The sequence below is a fragment of the Lasiodiplodia theobromae genome (assembly GCF_012971845.1).
Source record: "Lasiodiplodia theobromae strain AM2As chromosome Unknown scaffold_19, whole genome shotgun sequence".
Lineage (NCBI taxonomy): Eukaryota > Fungi > Ascomycota > Dothideomycetes > Botryosphaeriales > Botryosphaeriaceae > Lasiodiplodia > Lasiodiplodia theobromae.
The window spans coordinates 366,746-388,238 of NW_023336398.1; the positions used below are offsets into that span (position 1 = coordinate 366,746).

Sequence of the window (21,493 nt, forward strand, 5' to 3'; positions counted from 1 at the left end):
CGGTACGCTTTTTTCTTTACTTTTTTCTGCTTTGGAATAAAAGCTGCGATTCCCTGTACCTTCAACTACCATCATCCGAACCCTCCAAGCGCGTCACGTACGGAATTCTTTCACCAAGGCGCAAGGCAACGGGCACCGATATCCCTCGCTCTTTCGGTCGAGAAGTGCTCATTCCCGGGACGGTTCGGCAGTCTTTTTCCTCTCAAGAGATGTTCTTAGTACTCTTTTTTTTCCCTTTTCTTTACTCAGCTCCTATACAGGTGGTGGCTTATGGTGAGGTGTCCATTGCGGTTGGCTAGCATGCATTTAATCTGAGTTCAATGCCATACAATACAAGACGCGTGGTTGGCGCATGTGCAGGTGAGCGAGCTCGAGGTGGCGGCAGGCTGAGCCGGGACCCCGGCCGCCAGCTGCGAGTATCGTATCGGAACGCGGCGGACAGGCGAGCAACCCCAGTCGCCATATGCTAAGTGCCGGGATTGAGAGACGATCTATCATGCGTGGCGCAGGGACACTCTGGGCTTTGCCGTGGGCGTTGGCTTGGATGCCGCACGACGGGGTGCGGGCCAGCGCGCGACCTCTGGCGGTTTGCGAAAAATCGGCGAGGCAGATCATGAGGACATGCGGGTGGCATGATGTAACACGTGCCGTCTTTGGCAGCGGGCACCGTTGAAGAGCCGCTCGTAATTTGGGCTGGAGATGGTGAGGCTTGGGCGCGGGCGCCCTGACGTTGTTGACTGCAGCGCGACGCGCGACAACCGTTTACGAGCCGGCGTTGCGCGTCTGGCGCGCTGGCGGCTGGGCCTGATCCCCGCAGCCGGGCTCTTGGGCGTTTCAACCCTCTGCCCCTTTCGCCGGTCAACGTCGCAGGCCTCGGCCGGAGCCATTTACAGCCCTCAGCCTTACTTACGTCGGACGCAACACCCTAAGCAGCACGTGGGACACCCCGGCTAGCGCGTGTGGCCTGGCCTTCTTTTTCGAGCACTTGCACGGCCGCTGAAACCCCGACTAGAGCACAGAACAGATCCTCGCACTGCCTGCCCACTCAGAGACCTCCGACGCGCCGTGCCCGCTGTCATCACCTCCAGTCGCAAACGAACCCTGTCGCCGTGAACGGGCCCCCGCTGTACAGCAGCCTTCTGTCACTGTCGTTATAAGCTTGCCCGCCCCTCCGAAAGCCCAGGCTTTCCCCTTTCGCCATGTCAAACGCCGCTCAAGAAGAATTCAACGAGCTCGTCAGAGACAAAGACCGCTCTACTCGGCACCCCGAAGACGCTGACGACTCTGACCTGGACTCCGGACACGAATCCCCTCTCGAGCAATTCTTTGAGAAGGGCGACTACTCGGACGACGAGGACGACTACCACCACGACGACGACACCGTCGACTACGACACAATGCGTTCCCGCTACACCGTTCCCCAAGTGCGTTCCGACGCCAACACCGGCCCCAAGGGTGTCATCGCCGATGCCCAGGCCTTCGAGCAAGCCAAGAAATCCCAGCGCTTCTCGCTGTTCCGCAGCAGCGACGAGAAGAAGGGGAACGTCGTGAGGAAGAACCGCGCCGACACCACCTTCAGCGAGAAGAGCGCTGCCAGCAGCAGCGAGGACGAGTTCCTGGCAAGGTGGAGGGAGAACAGGCTGCGCGAGCTTCAGAGCCAGCCTAAGGGCCAGCGTGCCCTGTCCCGCTCGAGGTCGCGGACTGGCAGCCCGGGCTCCAGGGCGTACGGCCGCCTCGTGGCCGTCGACGCAGACGGCTACCTTGAGGCCATTGAGAAGACGCAGTCGGCCACCACTGTGGTGGTCTTCATCTACGACGATCAGGTCAGTCTGCCCCATTGTCTTTCTTTTATCTGACACATGCACTGACCGACCCCAGTCTGAGATCAGCTCCATGGTCGAAGAAGCGTTGCGCACTCTAGCCCGGAGACACGGCATGGTCAAGTTCATCAAATTCCACTACGAGGACGCCGAGATGCATGTCGCCGGCGTGCCCGCAATTCTCGCGTACCGTGGCGGTGAGAAGTTCGCTGGCCTGGTGCCGGTCATGGACGAGATTCCAGACGACGCGGAGTTGAGTGACGTCAGTCTGGAGTACGCATTACAGAGGTAAATCTTCATCGTTCCGAGGCACACTGGCTCGCTCAACAAGCGCTAACCGTCACCAGGCACCAAATCCTCTTCTAAGAGTCGCGACCCGACCGCTTTGATCCCTGCCCTTTTGAAACGACAGCCCAACCGACCGCATTTACCGCTTCGCTTCTCGCTTCTGCACTAGCCTGCCATGCACGGGACTGTCGCAGTCACACGAGTAATCACCCACTTCGCGGACCTGGTTTGAGGACTGTAGCGCTGGCTTACTGCGCCATCCGCTACTTTCATCCCCATGGCTGCAGACAAGGCAATGCTGGTGACTGCCGGCACCATCACGGACGTTCGATTTTATCCGGCAATTTCCCGCGACGGAGAGAGTAACTTCCCTTGGACGAAGATCGCTCGCTCGGACGGTCCGTTCTCATTTCAGGCGCACCACACCACCGCAGGCAAGAAGCTCGGCCCTCCATCTTGTTCTCGCTGTCAAGGTGCAGCGGATGGCAAAGCTTGGTCCCCCCTCCATCACACCCCGTTACGACCTTTTCCTTGTATTTGTGATTATGACACGCATCCCTGATTTTCCCGAGCAGCCGCCGTGTGGTTCATGCTCCTCTGCGGGCCAGACATCACAGCTTGGGCATTTTGCTGCTGGTTTACCTCATATGTCTGGCGTTACGGCGTTCATCTGATGGGTTGGAGGGATGGCACTTGTATCGCATGCTTGCGATACGTCATGGATTTTCTCTCCTGATACCTGGGATATCGACGCAACTTGTTGAGCTTGTTTATCATACTTTGAAATTTGTCATCACTTGTAGATCTGCTTTCGATGGACAATCGCTCACGTCTATGATCCCACAATCGTGGAATATGTAAATGGAATGATTCGATATCTTGTCATGTCTTTTCTTATTGTTGTTGCTATAGCTAGATCTCTCTGTACTATCGATATTATGAAACAGGCATCGTTATATTCCATGACGGCTTCTTCCAGAATTCCATTGCACAGCCTCGATGAGGAACCATAGCACTGGGTGCGAACACATAAGACAATCGTCAAAGGCGACACAATAAAAGCATGGTGCAGGAATATTCCATGAGCTTCGTCATTGTTTCTCCCGCAGTCCTGGGTCGCGGCATGGTTCATGCGTACATACGGACATGCGCGATGTTCTTATTTTTGGACGTCGAGTTTACGACGACTTTTGCTGCTGCGTATCGCTGTTCCAGGCTTCCACACCCCCGGCCGAAGTCCCTGTTGCAGGTTGACGCCCCCCCCCCCCCCCCCCCCCCCCGGGCGAGCCCACAGTCCATAAGGCAAATTCCGCGAAGGGGTGGTGACGGGAAGGAAGAGGGCACAGCCACATGCACGTAACCCTCCTCCCATCAGACAGGATCTCAAACATGCGCGAAAATAAAAAGAGGAGTGAGACAGGGCGACGACGGAGCGGGGGCCGGGCCTCATCAGCGCATTGCATCAGCGCGCGCGCAACTCCTACCGCGTCAGTGGCCCCAAAAATAAATAGAAGAAGGAAAGAAGAATCCATGGGGTGTTACAGCGGCGGGCCTGGTGGGGGAGTCCGGCTGCTGTCAAAAAGGGCGCCAGGCGATCGTGACGACGGCGCCACACTAGGGGGAGGCTACTTGTCGCACGACTCTTCTCGTCGTAAATGTCTTTATTTGGATGCCTTTCCGGCCGCATTCCTTCGGCGGCTACTGCCATGTTCACCGTCTCGAAAGATGTCTCAAAGAAAAAGAAAAAGGCAAGAGAAAAAAAAAAGGGGCGCAGGATAAGTCCGGGTCGGGACGAGAAGGTAGAGAGAATAGAGAAGAGGCGGGAAATTAGGGAAGCTGCATCGGGGGGTGTAAAAAGCACATTGAACCATTGATCTTGGCATTGGGCGACATTTTCGTACTCTCTAGCCTCTCTGCTTGGCTTGCTCTCGCCGAGGCCTCGACTCGAGCTCGAGGCTGTAGCGCATCGTATGTAGCACAAACCCCCCGGACTAGGGCTCCGCCGTAGCGGATGAGCGCGCGTGCGTGTCACGAAGAGAAGAGAGTCATTGGTCGATCGTAGCGGAGGGTCAATTAACGGGATTATCGAGTTGGAGATAAGGGTGGAGCCTTGGAGTGGAGAAGAGAAGGAAAGGCAGGGCGAAGCGGTGGGTATCGCAACGGCTCAGGGTCCAGGCTCGTGCATCCTCGGCGTGGCAATATCGTCATACAATGGCTTGTTGTGTATGATGGTGGGAGGACGTGCACCGACCATGCAGGTGATGTGAATGAGTGGAGGCAATCGGCACGTGGGAAGGCGTCGTGTGGAGCCCCTTCATGCAGCGGGCGGTCGCCATGCGCATCAAACGGTCGCTTGGCTCTACCCTCTTGACTCGCCACCTTCTCGTCGTTTGCTGCCAAGTCGCCGTCCTTCGTTTGGGCCACCACGCCGCACCCTTAATCCGGAATGGGCCCAGTCTTCTCCAACATCGGCCTAGAGCGGAGAATCCCAATCTCACCGCTACGCCCGGTTATTCGGCATACAGAACGAGCACCAATATGGCGGAGAAAAGGGGGAATCATCATTATGGAAGGTATCTGATTGCAAAAGAAAACAGCAACGACAGGTGAGCGGAACGGGCCGGCCAGGGAGCTCATTCGGGCTCATGTGCGCATATTGAGCGCGAATGGGTCGGCGCACAGCCCAGAAAGGGCTCCCATTATGGCGGAGATGTGGGTGACGATGTATCTCCGGGCGGTGTTGAAGGAGCCATGGCCAGCCAACGTGCCAAAACAACGACAAGAGTTCCGCCGACATCACCTACCCACCCCACATAGCGATCGGCCAGGTCAGTACTCTATGCTCGATTGGCGGCAGCGTTGCTCTCGGTTGAGCTCTTCTCGTCTTTCAGGTGCCCGGCTGCGCGCAAAGCGGCGATGCGCTCCTCTTCTTTGCGCAGGGAGCGCCTGTTGCCGACCTGCCACATGACGCCGTACGAAAGCATGCAGACAAGCATGAGCGCTAAGAAATTGTCAGTAGGTGGGGATTTGACCGTTGACAGAACAGTATAGGGGAAGTCGCAGAAGGGAGGATCTCCTCAGGGGGACACCGGATATGTCTACTGTCCAACAAGCGTGTATTTCCCCTCGCGTTCTAGAACATACCGAGGAAGCCGAACAGAATGCCCAATTCGTGGCCGAGCGACGGCATTGGCACGTAGCACTCCCTCTTGTCTTCGGCAGTGCATTCACCCATGATGCCTGGTGCGTGCTCTTCCCTTTCGACGTTTAATTCGGGCCGTCAAGAGTCAGGGCTATCCAAAAGATGACGGTGTCAGTTTGGTCAAAAGTCTTGGGTTGGGTTGGTGGATAAGATCGGAAGCATCTCCAGCTTTATGGCGAAGAAGTCGGCCAAGTGCTCGTCCCGCCTTGAGAAATACGCCACTTACACGCTTGGCCTTGGCGCCAGTTGTGGTTTCGCGTTCTCTGTTTGCTGTTGGATTTCTGTGGATGCTGCGGCGTTGGCAACGAACAGCACAGTGGGTCACGAAGGGCTGACAGTGGGACACGCTCGCAGACGACGGTGGAAAGTGGGCATCGAGCAACAGATATACCCGGCATTGCAAGGCTTACTGCAACGACGGCAGCGGCTGAGGCGTGGGCTGACAGGCTCCCCGGATGTCTGGGCTTGGCGGCCAGGCAGCCCGGCCTCTTGCCAGTCGTTGGCCTGTCTGTGGAGTGTGGAGGCGGCCGTTCTGCCTTGTCGCTGGTGGGGAAGAACGCCGCTGATGTCATCCAGTGCCCTCTCGAGCACTCGACCGGGGCAGTAGGATGGAACAGTGCGCCTTCGTTCTTCTGTCGTGAGTAGCCGGCACACCTCGAGATGCGATGTGAGCAACTGCTGTGTCATGACTTGGTCAAGCTTGGGGCAAGACAGACCAAGCAGGGTTGGCGCGTTCTTGGATGCTGCCGTCTGGTCTTGGGGCGGGGCAGCCTGACTCGCCAACTTGCGGAGAGAGCTCGATAAGCCCCGCAAATTCCTACGGTTGCTGACACCGGAATCCACCGGCTCAGGGTCCCGCAGAAACGGAGCTTTCTCCCTTGTTTCCATTGATAGAATCGATTGCGAGCTAGCCTTGTAATTACATAAACCCTCATGACACGGTTATCCTTAGCGTACCACTATAGACAATGAAATTTTTAGGAAATACTTTCTCGAAATTTACGCTTTCGAAGAGCAGTGCAATGCTTCCTTCAACCGAAGGGATCCGTCCCTTGATCAACCCAAACCCAGCTTCGCCTTGACCTTGCAAGCGCAACCTTGCCATGGACCATAGGATGAAGTCCCGCCCAGGAAAAAAAAGCCATTCTCATACATGCAATAGAAGAAGAAAAAGAAGTGCTTGAACGCTGAAATGATGCCCAAACGCACATCGCAGAAGTCCAGAGCAAAAGAAGAACGGGACCCGAAAAAAGGGTATCGTAGGGTATCAATACTTTGTGTCCGGATCCAAACGCTTTCGCGCCGATAGCAGCAAACGACAAAACTCCAAAAATTTTTACGAAAACCCGAGAGGAGCGTGATGCTGGAAGTTTACGGGGATGGCGCCGAACGAATCTTCACTCAATTCGAGTCGACCCACTCGCGTCGAACTTCCTCGTAAAGTTCACTGCAGCCATCAAACCATGGACAGTCTAACACGTCGGAGACGGTGCACCGCAGCTGGGGATCCATCTCAAGACACCCGCGCACGAGGTCGATGGCATCCTCATCAACTCCGGCCTCCCGTAGTGCCTCTTCGTCCCACTCACCCTTGGTGATGAGCATGACGAGGGCTGGTTGGAAGTTATGAGTAAAGGGCCGTTTCCCCGTGAGCAGCGTATACGCAATAACACCGTATGCCCACATGTCCACCGCAGGCGAGTACAGCGGCGTACGCGCGTGCAATAATTCCGGCGAGGCGTAATCCAAGCTGCCGTTGATGCAAGTGCTGGTGTCCGATGGGCCGACGTGGCTGTAAGCTGATTCTTCCAAGGGAGACGGTAGGTTTCGGTTTTCGTTGGTGATGAAGTCGGCCATGCCGAAGTCGCAGAGAAGAACATTGCCTCCCTCAGTCTTCGCCTCGGGTTCAGACATGTCGAGCAGGCAATTCTCAAGCTTGACATCGCGATGCACGACATGGACGTCTTCGTGCAAGTAACGGAGAGCCGAGGCGAGCTGATATAAATAGCGTTTAGCCAACTTGGAGGGCAAAGCAGGCTTGCCTGCCTTGCGATTCGCGCGGATGAGATCGAAAAGCGTGCCGCCGGTGTTCAATTTGGTGATACAGAAAGTAGCAAATGGGGAATCGTAAACCGTTAGCAGAGGTAGAATGTAGGGATGTTTCAAGTATCTCCAGATCTCGACCTCATGCTCGAACTCCGTCTGCAGCTTTTCGTTTTCCGCTTCATCCTTTCCCGTGACCTGCTTCCGTACAATTTTCACGGCCCGAATGATCTTCACTCCATCCTGGATCGTCGACACCTCTTTCACCACACTGAAGCCCCCGAAACCAATCTGCTTGCCGATAAAGTATCCGCTCTGGTCAGGAATTTCTTGGCCCTCGTCATCCGGCTCAATGACTGACGAGGCTTCTTCCCTGCCCCACTGTGACAAGAACGCACTAGCAGGGGACATGGAAGAATTACCGGATCGTGTCGAGGTTCGTCGACTGCTGCGCCGCAGGCTTCCTTTGTCGGAGTAAAAACTCCTGGATCGCGCACTGCTCGTCCGCCGCGACGAAGGGAAGTAGGAGCTGTGCGCAGAAGCGAAGTCGATTGGCGACGAAGCAGCGAGAGGAGACTGGAGATAGTCGGCTGGGGCTTCGAGCGGGGTAAGCGATCCGTCGTTTGTGGATACGGTAGTGCCAGAAGTAAGGGAAGCCACTCGGTCATTTTCCTCTATCTCGGCGTCCTTGGCCAGATCGTCCACCGTCTCCTGTAGCAAAGGATGGCGAGACTGACCTGTGCGATACGGCAACCCCGGACGACGTTGGCGGATTTCCATGGGCTCTCCAGTGCACGCATCGTAGCGTGCCTTGTCCGTTTCGCTGTTGTTCCGGATGTGGACTGCCCCGTGGCTATCGTGGCCTTCTTCAATCGCAGCGCCTCTTTCCACACCCAGCCTCGCATCTTTCAGGCTGGCGTAGGAATCAGGCCTGGGGAGGGGCGCGTCCATGGGAAAACGGTCGCCACCATCAAGGGTCACTTTCGGCGCAAAGGAGATGGCGCGATGGCGCTGGCTGAACGCCTGTTCCAGCGACGGCGAGTGCCGCGAACTGCCAGAGAGCATGTACTCGTCGTTTGCCTTGCGCCCCAGCCACGACCGCTTGTCTGGGGCGTACATGCCCTCATGTTCGCTCGGGAAGGCATTGTCGGTGAGCTCTGAGTTGGTCAGGGCGACAGCGGAGTCTTCGTGAGGCCAGAAGCGCTCGTCCAGCTCGGGGAACGGGCTGCCTGGGTGCTCGCCATCGCTGCGCTTGATCGAGGCGAAGGCGGAGGGTATAGGCTTCGGGGAGGGGCGGGTGTTGAGCCTGAGTTTCTGGAAAGTCGGAGAGTCCTCCGCTGGGGCCATTCGACCGCGGAGTTGCTGTGTACTGGGGGATTCGTGAGTTTCTTTGTTGGAGGAGGCGTCGCGACAGGCAGCGCAGTATAAAAGTTCGGCGGCGCCCCCACGCAGTGAATCAGCAAAAAGCTGGGGGATTACTCTGAAGCTCGTGGGTGGTGGCCGGCGGCGAGCCGGGGCTAAGCTGCAGGCTGCGCGCAGGGTGGGGCTCAGCGAATAGGAAGCCAGCAGTGCTGCATCTGCGTCCTGCGGCGGTGGGCGGTGCGGCGGGATGAGAGCTGTCCTATTGTCGTAACACCGCGTCCTCCAAGCGGATGACGTCGCAGCAGTGCAGTAGTCGGGAGCAAACAGAGCCAAAAAGAAAAAGTAGCTTGCTAGGCGCGTCGCAGACTTTTCTGCAGGGTGTTGCGCTGAACACTGGGCCCTGCGCGTGGCGGCGGCGCTCGAGGCTCTTTATTATTCCGAGTGCCGGCGATGTCCGGGACGCGCCCGTGGCACTGCTGGGCGGGCACGCCGCAGCCATACGGAGCGCTGCCGTCCGCACACGGCGATGGCCTCGTGGCGTCGCTGGCTGGCTCGCCGCCTGGAGCAGTGACTTGAGCAGCGTCACTCTGCCTGCCTGGGCCACCGCGCGCAGATCCGACGTCAGGTCAGCTTCCACGTCCGGCTGGCGCACTCTGGTTCCGCGGCCCTGCAGCAGATCAGAAGCAAGGACTTTTGATGCTGCCCAAACAACCCAGCCCGCTGCGGGCCGCGCCACAGCAGGCGACCAAAGAAGTGGTATTGCACCCTGCTTCACGCGGGTAGTCGAATCCCAACGTCCGGACGTGCTCGTGTAAGGTTAAATCCCACCTGTGCGCCCGGACGCCTGCTTCAACTGCCCGCGCAGGAGGCCCAAGGTCGCCTGTAACCTACTGTGGCGCCTCAGAGACGCGATATTGCAGCTGGATCCGCGCCGCGCTGACTTCACGCGCGCGCTGGAGACTCAGACCCTTCATGCAGTGGGGCGCATGCGCTGGCAGCATTGACAGCATTGGCGATGTCGTGAAGCACAGCCCAGAAACATTGCGCAAAGGCGAGGCGGGCGATCTGCAGCAAACGGCAGCGCACAGCATCGTCTCAGAATTATTATAGCATGCCGGCCGTATGCTGGTGGGCGAGTTGGGCGGCAGCCGGGCATTCCCAACGCCCTCACGTGGGCCAGTTGGCATGGACGGGACGGCGGCGCGCGACGTCACGGCGATGGGGCGGCCAGCGCGACGGCTCCGCTTTGCGACAATCTGGGTGTTTTCTGGTCAAGCTTGGCCGGCGCGACGGGCGAGGAGCGCGGTTCTGGTGATAATTTCACAGCACCCGCACGCCCCGGCGCGGCAGTCGTGGGCGCGTGCTGGCCCCGTGGTGCTCGCGGCAGCCGCGAAAGGAGTTTAGCCAGCCGCCAGAGCAGACCCTTGGCGGCCGTCGAGAGCTTGCCGGAGCCAGCCATCGATCGCAAACACGCTCAAGCCTCGCAGTATCTATCCATCGTCCAACCAACTCACCGCCCTCCGCCGCATATACCCTTCGCCCGCCCGCGTCGCTCAGCACGCGGCCCATCGCCCGAGTCTGCCTCTGCCAACCGAGACACGATCCAAGCCAGCGTCATCGGCCTCAGAGGCCCCGACGACAAGATGGGTCTATCGGGCTACTGCTCCAAGCTGTTCAGCTCCTGCTGCGGCGGTGCGTCCCCGCTGCTGCCCGCCGCAACCGTGCTTTGCCTCTGACCACTCTCCAGGCCGCTCCAAGGATGGGCTGTACGATCCTGTGCTCGCCGACAGCGAGCGGGAAGCCGTTGCCGACCTACTTGGCTATCTCGAGAACGTGCGTCCGCCTCAACTCGCCGCCCGCCCGACGACACCTTGCTGACAAGCTTCTGCAGAGAGCCGAGACCGACTTCTTCTCCGGCGATCCCCTCCGCGCCTTGAGCACGCTGGTGTACTCTGACAACATCGACCTGCAGCGGAGCGCGAGCTTGACGTTCGCCGAGATAACAGAGCGAGGTGTGTAGCTGCGGTTTGCTCAACGCCATCCACGTATGCTAACTGCAGACCTCCTGCAAGCAGATGTCAGAGAGGTCGACCGCGACACGCTCGAGCCGATCCTCTTCCTCCTCCAGAATAGCGATATCGAGGTGCAGCGGGCGGCAAGTGCGGCATTAGGCAACCTCGCCGTCAACAGTACGTGGCCGTGGCTCCCACACTTTTCATATGCTGACCGCTCGCAGCGGAGAACAAAGTTCGCATCGTCCAGCTCGGCGGCCTTGGTCCGCTCATCAAGCAGATGAACTCGCCGAACGTGGAGGTGCAGTGCAACGCTGTGGGCTGCATTACAAACCTGGCAACGCATGAGGAGAACAAGGCAAAGATTGCTCGATCCGGAGCTCTGCCTCCGCTCACTAGACTTGCGAAGTCTAGGGATATGCGGGTTCAGCGGAACGCTACCGGCGCCCTTCTGAACATGACGCACTCCGGTATGAATCTGGCGGTGTCGCCTAATTTTAGACGAAATGGTATTAACAGAGTAATAGATGACAACCGTCAACAACTAGTCAACGCGGGAGCGATACCAGTCCTCGTTCAGCTACTCTCTTCCCCCGACGTGGACGTCCAATACTACTGCACAACGGCTCTTAGCAATATCGCTGTCGATGCGCAGAACCGGAAGAGGTTGGCGCAGACCGAAAGCCGTCTCGTACAATCGCTGGTACACCTTATGGACTCTTCGTCGCCCAAGGTCCAGTGCCAAGCGGCTCTGGCGTTGCGGAACCTCGCGTCAGACGAGCGCTACCAGCTTGAAATCGTTCGGGCTCGCGGGCTGCCCTCCCTCCTTCGTCTGCTCCAGTCGTCATATCTCCCTCTTATCCTTTCCGCTGTCGCGTGTATCCGCAACATTTCGATCCACCCCTCTAACGAATCTCCTATCATCGACGCCGGATTCCTTGGGCCTTTGGTCGATCTTCTTGGTTCTACAGAGAACGAGGAAATCCAATGCCATGCCATCTCTACCCTTCGCAACCTTGCAGCTAGCTCGGACCGCAACAAGCAACTGGTGCTTGAGGCTGGTGCTGTGCAGAAGTGTAAGCAGCTGGTTCTGAATGTGCCATTGACTGTCCAGTCGGAAATGACTGCTGCCGTCGCTGTGCTTGCTTTGAGCGATGAACTGAAGCCTCATCTTCTGAACCTTGGCGTCTTTGATGTGCTTATTCCCCTCACCGAGTCGGACAGTATCGAAGTTCAAGGTAACAGCGCTGCTGCTCTGGGCAACCTCTCGTCTAAAGGTATGTTTTCTCCCGAGCAAAGTGCGGATATTTGGCTGACTCGCTTCAGTGGGTGATTACACCATCTTTTTGCAGAACTGGAATGAGCCCAACGGTGGCATTCACGGCTACCTTTCCAGATTCCTGGACAGCGGAGACCCTACGTTCCAGCACATTGCGATTTGGACACTCCTGCAACTCCTTGAGTCTGACGACTCCAGGCTGCTCAACCTCATCGGCAAATCGAGCTCTATTGTCACGATGGTCAAGAGCATCGCGGATCGTAACATCGAGTCGGACGATGAGGACAATGAAGACGGCGAGGGCGAGGTCGTCAGCCTGGCGCGACGATGCCTGGAGCTGCTCGGAAACACGCCCAAGACTCTGATGGAGGGATGAGATTTCAAGTCTCTTTGATTCCATCGCTGTCCCGTGGGTCGTGACGTGGGCACATTCTCCTCTTCCGTAAGGCTTCATTTAAAAAAAATACACACTTCCGGCGCAGGCAGGCGTTTTTTTCCGGACAAATCAACCGGGACGCAATTCAATTCTTCAGTTTTCCATTTTCATAGCGAGCATGGGCGGAGCAAGGATGTCATTTTCCTTTTCCTCTGTTGTCTCACTCTAGGGCGTGTTTTCATTATACCACATTGATGTGCACGAATCAGTAAATCCTCTCTCTCCTTTTGTTTCTTTTATCGCGTTTTGCTTTGTTTGACTTTGGGCATCTGCAAGTTGGGGGTGCGGGGGGTTGTGGACGTAGAGATTGGGACTGTGTCTCTGAGATGGGAGGGAGAAGGATGTGGAGAATGAGCGTAGCTTGGCTTCTCTTCGTTCAGCTGATCAGTACTTTTCTTTTATTGGGGCAGTTCTGTTGTAATTGAGATCGGAGAAACAAGGATGTGAAGGGTGCTTGCGTGAGCTAAGTTGCGGTTGTGGGATGTAAAGCTCTTCAAGTAATGACCTCAGCATAGACTTCTTTGAAATTGACGCGTTTGCTTTTGAATGCCCCGCCTTCTGATGTGCCACTGCTGGGATCACATAGCGATGCCATTTCGTGCCGTTACTCTCCATTCCTGACGTGCAGTTATGCGGTGAACAAGTCGATATTCGGACCGCAGAGCCAATAGGAAAAACCTTCGGCCAATGAAGCACTGACAAGAAGGCATTTGGCGGGGTAAAAAAATGCAAGATGGTGATAGGCCCAATTTTCAAGAGATCGAGGCACCAGATGCCAGGGCCCCGAGACCAGATCCGACCAGGGGCAACGTGTACCGCTGTGATGCGCAGACATGCGTCTTGCCACCTTAGTCGCTTAATACTATGATAACATAAGCTTTTCGCTAGCCCGATGCCTCTCTGATTGCGACGGTCGACGTTCGTCATCTGGGCGGTTGCCGCTTTGGGCAGGGCTGGCTTATCGTGAGGCTTATCGCAGCTCAACCTTCAACACCACGCAAAAAGCTTCAGAGCCAACCTCGAGCGTCCTTGTGCTTCTTCCACACTGCTTGTCGCCGATGACTCATGAACACTATCGTTCAAGTTGAGGTTTTTTGTAATTTGCAGAGATAGTTTTCACGACCATGTCGGCCATCGGTGGGGACCGCTCCGCCTTGGACGAGCCCCTCTTTGTGCGCCAAGACAGCGAAGCGCAGCAGAAGCCTTACACTTCGGCCAGTGATGATGAGCATCAGGACGATGAAGCTGCACGGGTCTTCCAATCCTTCCCAGACCGGCAGCGCCGCGCCAACCGCCGCGGACTCTGGACGTTACTACTCCTACTGGCGCTCACGACGATGGGTACGCGCCTGTTCAGCCTGCCGCTCAACCGCGCCGTCGAGCTGCGGTACTGCCGCGCCTACTACGAGGAGCATGACCCGTCGGTGCTGCCAAACCAGCCCGGCGCCGAGATCCCGGAGGAGATGTGCAAGGTCAAGGAGGTGCAGCAGCGGTTGGCGTGGCTACAGGGCGTGATCGAGACGCTGATCGTGGGTATCGATCTTGCGGTGACGATGCCGCTGGGATGGGTAGGAGACAGGTTTGGGCGAAAGGTGGTCCTGGCGCTCAACGCGGTAGGGTTTGGCTGCTTGGTGGTTTGGGTGGTGCTTGTTGGTGAGTACCGTCTTCGTGGGTTTCGGCAGAGATCAATCACTCTCCAGCCAGGAGAATCAAGCATTCGTACGTGAACCTTGAGCAGATAATTGATATAGTATCCAGGTCACCTTGACATTCCTGTCGAGGCTATGCTTGCCGGCCCTTTCTTGACCCTCCTCGGCGGCCACGATTGTGTTCTGACATCGACAATATTCGCCATGGTGACAGACCTGACCGATGATCTTATTCAACGGTAGGTATGCCGGATGTCTGTCTTTTCAATGCGTATTGCTAATACACCGGAAGAACTTCCTACATTGCCTATATCTCATCAGTCAACTATGTCATATCGCTCTTTGGACCATCGTTGGCATCTTTGGCTATGTCTCGCGATATCTGGCTTCCATTTTATCTGAGCATCGCCTTCTTTACAGCCGCAATTCCTACAATTTACTTCCTCCCTAAAACTTCATCTCAGCACGGCAAAACCTCTTCCAATGTCGTTGGTCATGGCAACGTGCCGGAAGAAGAGTCCCTCCTTGGTTCGGGTTCTTCGCCTGCTATACGCTCAAATAGGCCTAAGGATCTTTCGCAGCGTTTGCTGGCACCTGTCAGAACGATTGCACGCTTGGTAATCGGCCGCCGCAACTTCCAAGTCCACCTGATCGGAGGCTTCTTCCTTCCTGCACTTGCGTCCTCCAACACGCATCTCTTGCCACAGTACACCTCTAAGCGGTACGGCTGGAAGTTCGAGCACGTCGGCTATTTGCTGTCCATCAAGGCTGCCGTCAACATCACGCTGCTCGCGCTTGTCATCCCCACAACAATGCGGATATTGCTGAAGCGCATGCCGGGGAAGGAGGTGGGCCTGAACTATAGAGGCGCGCAGATCAGCCTTGCGGTATCCATCTTGGGTGCTCTGAGCATTGCAGCGGCAGGGACGGTAGGAGTGTTGATGTGCGGTAAGTCCATACTCTGTTGCGCCACGCCATCTTACTCTCCTTGCTTCTCGGAATTTTCATTCAAAGAAATTGGCAAATATGGGGTCCACTAACTGGCCATCCGATCGAACAGCTCTCATCGTCTACGCCCTCGGCTCCGCCCTCCCGGTTTTCACTATGTCTTTAGTCGAATCGGCACCGATAGCGGCAACCACCTCCCCCTCGCTGTCATCATCTGCTTCCTCGTCCGTCGCCGACGGCGATTCTCAAGACGCGGATCGCGACTCCTTCCGAGACGGCCTGAGCCGCGCGCCCAACAGCGCACAGCAGGACTACAGCGTCGTCATGTTAGTCAAAACGGTTGGTTCGCTTGTGGGCGCGCCGGTTATGACCTTTGCTTGGGTCAAGGGGATTGGGCTAGGCGGAGCGGCCTTGGGACTTCCCTATTTCTTATCTGCGGTAAGTACTTGTCAGCCTCGTTTTTTTTTTCTAAAAAAAAAAACCCTTCATTATGTTCGATCTTGCTGATGATTGGCTACATTAGATTCTTTACGTTAGCGCAGCCGCCGTGCTGTGCTTCTTGAAGCTTTGAATCGCGCAATTGATGTGGAGAGAGATAGGGACTCAGACTCGCCAATCTGCTTTCCGGTTTCAGGGATTTGCACTCCGATGTTGTCCGAAACGTTCTTAGCGCAATAACGTTCATGAGATCACTGTACCATACTTGACGCACTGAGATCCTGGACCTTGGGTAGACGGTCGAAAGGATCTTTTGATGAAACGACCTTGGATCGTGTCCCATTGAATGTTCATTATGGTGATACATTTCCAATGTACAAATTAATTTTTTATGACCATGACACCATTTCCAGGTACATGATCAAATGACCCCAAAAGAAACCGTACTCGCGAACCACGTCCCCTGATTTTCCTCTCCGAAAGACCTAGTCCAAGCATTTGGCCAAAACGTAGGAACCGATTACTGCTTTCGATATTCTCCCATGCATCACCAGGAAAATTGAGGTTGGGGCAAAATGAGCCGAGTGTGCATTCAACCGCGAGCCTTGGTCTTGGGAGTGCCGCTCTTGACACGACGAGGCTCCGGGCGGTTCAGGTGGCCGGCGGGGATCCAGCTCTCATCGTAGGTCTTGGCGCCAGACGTGACAGCAGGACCGTCAGCGCCGACAACGGCAACCTGGTCAGCCGGGTCGACGGCCTTGGAGCCCTGAGAAGAAGTCTTGGCGCGCTCGCCACCCTTGCCACGGCCCTTCTTCTGAGGGAACAGAGTCGTGATCCAAGTGTTGTAGATGAAGTAGCAGGTGCCGGCGAAAACGGAAGCGAGAACGAAGTAGAGGAAAAGGCTGCATCCCGTTAGAAACCAGAGGCGAAACATCAATGCATGGCAGGAAAGGGCTTACATCTGGGGGTCGAAGATGCTGGTGGGTGCCTCGACAATGCTGACAGTCTCGTTGTAGGCCTGAAGGGTGTAGAAAGCATCCTTGCTGTCCCTGACAACGGCGGCAAGGTTGAGCTTGAGGTCCTGGGGGTGCATCTCGGTCTGGAAGCTGTAGGTCAAGCTGGCGCTGCTTGAGGCTCCAATGTGGACGTTGTACTTGGAGACGGTCAAGTTGCGCACGGGCTGGCCGGTGGCAGGATTGAGCAGAGAGCCGCCGATGAACTCGATCGTGACGGGTTCTTTCTCCTCGTTCTTGAAGTCGAGAAGGGCATTGGTGGGGTGGCCATTGACCAGCTTGACGCCGAAAATCTCAGAGTTGGGGAACGAAGCGCTGACCGAGACAGCGAGGTTGGCGGAGGCATCAGGACTCGGGACCTCCTCTTCGACCGCATCCTGGACGAGGAAGTGGTCAGCGACGGAGCTAGCGTGATACGGCAGGTGCGCCTGATGTCATTTGGAGAGCAATTCGGAAAAACTTACATCGGACGCGGCGAAGGCATTGGTCGCCAGAAGTGACAGGAGGAGCGAGGCCGCGAGCTTGGGATACCACATGGTTGCGAGCAAATACCGGGAGACAGATGGGGAGTGCGGAGGAGGGATGGGAAGAGAAGGTCGAGCTCGCGAGAGGACACTTGGAGTTCGCGGCGAAGCGCGAGCGAGGATGAGCCGTAACGAAGCTTGTCGCGATCGGGCAAGGCGCGTCTGTGGGGTCGAAACGTCCATCCACGGCGCGCGCCAGCACACTGCTCTACTATAATTTGCCCTCGCACGCTGACGAGCTGCAGCGGCAAGCTGCAGCTGCCCGCCTCGTCCAGCCTGCCAGCGTGCAGGTGCAGGAGCCGCCCCGCCAATCGCGCGCCGGAACTGCACGTCTCTGCGCGCCCCGAAAACGACGCGACGGAATGATGATGACTCCTCCACAGGCAGCTGAAGCCCCGACGCGGAAAAGCTATGGTGAATTAGACAGGCCGGAGCGTTGGCGCTGGCACGGTGCATCCGAAGGCTAGCGCCGATTTGGTTTCCATGGGTAGCTGAAGCTATCGTCCGGACGTGAATGTATAATTTTTAATTCGACATTTTCGTCCGGACGATAGCTTCAGCTACCCACATGGAGCGGGTGCATGGTTGAGATGATGCCAGTGCGGCGGCCCTTCCGTGTTTCCAATAATGGACATAGTTGCTTGTACAGCGGTTGGTGTAACCCGAGACCCTGAGCGTCTAAAAAGGCAGTGGCCTATGTGCGAGCGTTTCTCAAATGCGCCCGCCCGCCCGCCTTCTCTCCCTCACCTGCCATCGTCTTCCACCAGGTTCGACGCGCGCGCCTGCTGCCTGGCATATAGCAGGTGCTCCTTCTGATTCCACCCAACCCTCCACAACTTCGCATCTGCGCACTGTCCGGTCCTCATGCCCAAGCTACCTATGCCGTTCGACATGTCAGATCAGACCGCCTCGCCCTCACCCGGGCATGCCTACGTCGATGGTCCCACCGCCGATCTTTGGGGCCGGTACCGCGAGATTCAGCTCGTGGGCAACAAGACAAACAGCTTGATAGAGGAGCTCCTCTGCCGATACGACGCTCTCAACGAGCAGTTCCGGAAAGAAATCGAAGATCATGACCGCGAGCGCGAATACAACCGCATCGCGCAGCGAAGCCTCAAGGATATGGAAACCACTATTCTCAACATGAGGGGCAACATGGTCCGTAATGGCGACTTATCTCCACCCACACAACAAGCTGAGATATTTCAGGATCGAGACGCTTTCGTCTTAGTTCTTATTGACGGCGATGGGCTTATCGTAAGTCTCCACCCTGTCTATAACGTGTTTCGCTTTCCTAACCAGGACCCTCCAAGTTCAACGACCAACTTTTGTCTGAAGGAGGAAACGGTGGCCAGCGCGCTGCTGGCGCGTTGGAAGAAGGCGTATACAACTATGTACGCACCCAGTTCAAGGGAATGCCTCCCAACGTAAAGGTGACTGCGCGCGTGTATGCAAATGCCAAGGGCCTAACCGACACTTGCGCCCGCGCCGGCATTGCACCCAAAGTTGATGTGCAAGATTTCATCGTCGGATTCACAGGCGCCAAGTTTCTCATGGACTTCGTCGACGTTGGATCTGGAAAAGACAGGGCTGATGAAAAGATTGTCGGTGAGTGAATTTGCTCAGGAGGGTTTCATTATTGTCATTGGATATTTGCTAACCATATACGTACCTCCAGAGCACCTGAAATTGAACCTTTACAGCCCGACCTGCCGCCACATTATGCTCGGCTGCTCCCACGACAATCGTTATGCCCGCATTTTGGGAGAAATCTCTAATTACGACTACCTGGTTGATAAGATAACGCTGCTGGAAGGCGTGCCGTTTGGCAGGGAGTTTGCAAGCCTTCCATTCAAGATACAAAAATTTGAAGGCCTGTTTCGCCCCCAGAAAATCAACACGTTCGGCGGCATGGATGGCCTCCCTAGTCCTTTTCCGCCGCCGGGATTCGGCGTTCTGACAAACAAGGTGACTCCAGTCAAGGTCTCAAGTCCCAGCCCCAGTGTTGCTCCTGCTACGACCGCTGGTGCATCTGCTGGTTGGGCGAACGTCGCTGCAAAAGCGGCTGCTCTGCCTGTTGCTGGTCCGAAGCAGAATGCTCGCGATCCAAACAACATACCTCGTAACCGCAAGGGCCAGCGTATCGATCCTCCCACGAAAAACTATGATAAGGAGGAGACGAACCGCGTCAAGCGTATCAAGATGTGCAACGTCCATTTTCTACGCCATGAGTGTCCTTTCGGCAACAACTGCACTCACGTACACGACTACAAGCCCACCAAATCTGAACTGGACACCCTCAAGCTAGTTGCTCGCATGGCGCCTTGCATTCATGGTACCGGTTGTGATGACCCAAAATGTATCTATGGTCATCGTTGCCCGTTTCCGCCATTCAGCAACAAGAAAACAGGCAAGAACTGCATCTTCCTAGACGACTGCAAGTTCCCCATCGAGATGCACAACATGGACATGAATATTGTTCAGTACACTACCATCCGTTAAAGACCAGATGCAGGTTCTGGTTTCTGAGCCCCAAATGGGAAATTAAATTGCACATGGGTGGCTTTTATGGATTTACAAGCTCGAATGTTAACGGACCAGCCTTCGTCAAGTAGTACAATTAGCTGGCAAATTCAACCAAATTTAACATACAAATTAACACGGATTTGTTTCTCCTGTCGTGGGTTAGTGAAAGCTGTTGTCCGGACGATTGCTTTCACGTCCGGATGATTTTCAAACGTCCGGATGATTCTTTAACGTCCGGATGATTGCTTTCACGTCAGGATGATTCTTAAATGTCAGGATTGTTCTTTAAAGTCAGGATGATTCTTAAATGTCCGGATGATTTTTAAACGTCCGGACGATTGCTTAACAGTCCTCGACTTTTATACGGAGTAGACGCTATCGTCCGGACGTAGATGTACATTTATTAATTCTACATTCACGTCCGGATAGCAGCTTCAAATCCCCATAAATGTCTAATTTATATTTACACGTCTGTATTTTCCCTGGAAATTGATTCAGTCGTTCCATGGTGAATACTCAACTCAGCGTTACGAAGCCGTGCAAGAGGTTCTAAATGCGGGAATGAAAAGCGAGTAGGGCCTACTGCTGGTTCTGTAGCTTGCGAGCCCTGTCGGACGCGATCTGACACATTGCCTGAAATCAGGTTAGCCACCCAAGCCCGATTGTTGCGCTGTGCGGGCTTGTACCTTGATGGCTTCGAGCCTCTCTGCTTTCACATCCCCTCTCTCGATCCTCTCCGTCATGTTTTTGAAGATCTCGGGTCTGCTACGACCATTGACAAAAACACTGTCTGTAAATTAGCAACAGGTGTCTTCACCCCACTCTTGCCCCGCACTTACACATATCTGAGACCGGGGAATTTCTTCTCATATTCCTCGTTCAGCCTCTTTAATTCAGCTGCCTCAGCCTCGGCTCCAGGGCCAGCCTTGTTCAGATTGGCCTGCTCGGCCCTGCTCTGTGCGCTCTCGACCTTCTTCTCGCCAAGGCGCGGATGAGCGCCCAGGATCTGCTCCAACCACGCCGTGTCGCTGGTGCTGGGGCTCTCGGCGAGCTCAGTCAACTGGACGCCAACAGCAGCAATCAAATCGTCATAGGAAGCAAACTGCGTGCCGCTGAGCAGAGGCAGCGCGAGGTTGTGCAGCGGCTGCGACGGCTCGAACAGCAGGTCTAGCACATAGGTGCGGTCGCCGGTAGCCGCGGTGGTAAGCGAGGCGACGGAGGGCAGATTGAGCGTCGGCGGCGTCGGCGTGGTGCGCTGCGGCCACTCTGGCGTCTGGACGGTCTTGAGATCCATGGCGGGGTTGCGTTTGGGGGTGCACACAAGCAGCAATACGGAGTACCAAGGGGATCCTGACCACAGCGGAGTATTTTGAGCACTGCGGGGCGTCGTGGGAATTGCTTGTTGCGATGTACGAGTACGTCAGACGTGGGCAGTGATAGGCCAGGTCCCTCGGGTAGGCGATCGGCCTAGGCTCCCCGCCAGGCCCGATGTTGCACGGCGCTGCGCGCTGGGCCCATTTTTGTCGCTCGTCCGTACCCACTCTGGCGCAACGGGGATCCCGGAGCCATTGGACGCATCGGCGGCCGTTCCTGAAAATCAGAACTCAGCTCGCATGGCTCAGATCGGAAGCGGCACACACAGGTGGAGACGCGCGCTGCGTGGCGCGGGGACTGTCGATTCGCGCAGTGGCCGGCCATTGGCCGGGCTGCCGTCGTCGCCGACCATGTGCAAGGGACGGTCGTGTTGGGGAGCGCCGACATGGGTGTGCGACACAGCTCCGAGCATCTCTGTCCTGCGCCCCTCCTGGCCCGGCCGACTTCCGCAGCCACGCGGGCGACAAAGTCTGGGAGACTATCGCCTGGACTGCGCTTGTGGCTGTTCGGGAAATTTCCACAGGCACGCGTGCCCTATCATCGGCGCACGTCAACCGGGGGGGAATGGGAAAGAGAAAG

General features: G+C 56.3%; 8 protein-coding genes across 8 annotated transcripts; 4 read left to right on the forward strand and 4 right to left on the reverse strand.

Annotated features, from left to right (window-relative positions):
- Positions 1 to 1,199: 1,199 nt before the first annotated feature.
- On the forward strand, positions 1,200 to 2,186 carry LTHEOB_6603 (Phosducin protein; the record flags this gene model as incomplete). Its single annotated transcript, XM_035515878.1, has 3 exons — positions 1,200 to 1,823; positions 1,879 to 2,108; positions 2,168 to 2,186. The coding sequence occupies 3 exons, from the start codon at positions 1,200 to 1,202 to the stop codon at positions 2,184 to 2,186; spliced, it is 873 nt and encodes a 290-aa protein (XP_035372638.1).
- A 2,759-nt stretch (positions 2,187 to 4,945) lies between these two features.
- LTHEOB_6604 (uncharacterized protein) lies at positions 4,946 to 5,343 on the reverse strand (the record flags this gene model as incomplete). Its single annotated transcript, XM_035515879.1, has 2 exons — positions 4,946 to 5,109; positions 5,253 to 5,343. The coding sequence occupies 2 exons, from the start codon at positions 5,341 to 5,343 to the stop codon at positions 4,946 to 4,948; spliced, it is 255 nt and encodes an 84-aa protein (XP_035372639.1).
- Positions 5,344 to 6,711: 1,368 nt separating this feature from the next.
- On the reverse strand, positions 6,712 to 8,700 carry LTHEOB_6605 (Camk protein kinase; the record flags this gene model as incomplete). The annotated part of the gene is made up of 1 exon (XM_035515880.1): positions 6,712 to 8,700. One exon carries the CDS (start codon positions 8,698 to 8,700, stop codon positions 6,712 to 6,714), a length of 1,989 nt encoding a protein of 662 aa, XP_035372640.1.
- Positions 8,701 to 10,358: 1,658 nt separating this feature from the next.
- LTHEOB_6606 (Vacuolar armadillo repeat protein) lies at positions 10,359 to 12,382 on the forward strand (the record flags this gene model as incomplete). Its single annotated transcript, XM_035515881.1, has 7 exons — positions 10,359 to 10,407; positions 10,463 to 10,548; positions 10,607 to 10,727; positions 10,791 to 10,904; positions 10,952 to 11,197; positions 11,255 to 12,004; positions 12,054 to 12,382. The coding sequence occupies 7 exons, from the start codon at positions 10,359 to 10,361 to the stop codon at positions 12,380 to 12,382; spliced, it is 1,695 nt and encodes a 564-aa protein (XP_035372641.1).
- Positions 12,383 to 13,566: 1,184 nt separating this feature from the next.
- LTHEOB_6607 (MFS transporter) lies at positions 13,567 to 15,610 on the forward strand (the record flags this gene model as incomplete). The annotated part of the gene is made up of 5 exons (XM_035515882.1): positions 13,567 to 14,095; positions 14,201 to 14,330; positions 14,384 to 15,039; positions 15,152 to 15,477; positions 15,563 to 15,610. 5 exons carry the CDS (start codon positions 13,567 to 13,569, stop codon positions 15,608 to 15,610), a joined length of 1,689 nt encoding a protein of 562 aa, XP_035372642.1.
- A 459-nt stretch (positions 15,611 to 16,069) lies between these two features.
- LTHEOB_6608 (Translocon-associated protein (TRAP) alpha subunit) lies at positions 16,070 to 17,026 on the reverse strand (the record flags this gene model as incomplete). Its single annotated transcript, XM_035515883.1, has 3 exons — positions 16,070 to 16,379; positions 16,437 to 16,867; positions 16,955 to 17,026. The coding sequence occupies 3 exons, from the start codon at positions 17,024 to 17,026 to the stop codon at positions 16,070 to 16,072; spliced, it is 813 nt and encodes a 270-aa protein (XP_035372643.1).
- Positions 17,027 to 17,878: 852 nt separating this feature from the next.
- Positions 17,879 to 19,516, forward strand: LTHEOB_6609 (CCCH zinc finger protein; the record flags this gene model as incomplete). The annotated part of the gene is made up of 4 exons (XM_035515884.1): positions 17,879 to 18,172; positions 18,224 to 18,271; positions 18,328 to 18,622; positions 18,693 to 19,516. 4 exons carry the CDS (start codon positions 17,879 to 17,881, stop codon positions 19,514 to 19,516), a joined length of 1,461 nt encoding a protein of 486 aa, XP_035372644.1.
- Positions 19,517 to 20,119: 603 nt separating this feature from the next.
- LTHEOB_6610 (Oxo-4-hydroxy-4-carboxy-5-ureidoimidazoline decarboxylase) lies at positions 20,120 to 20,834 on the reverse strand (the record flags this gene model as incomplete). The annotated part of the gene is made up of 3 exons (XM_035515886.1): positions 20,120 to 20,173; positions 20,227 to 20,326; positions 20,380 to 20,834. The coding sequence occupies 3 exons, from the start codon at positions 20,832 to 20,834 to the stop codon at positions 20,120 to 20,122; spliced, it is 609 nt and encodes a 202-aa protein (XP_035372645.1).
- Between the last annotated feature and the right edge of the window lie 659 nt (positions 20,835 to 21,493).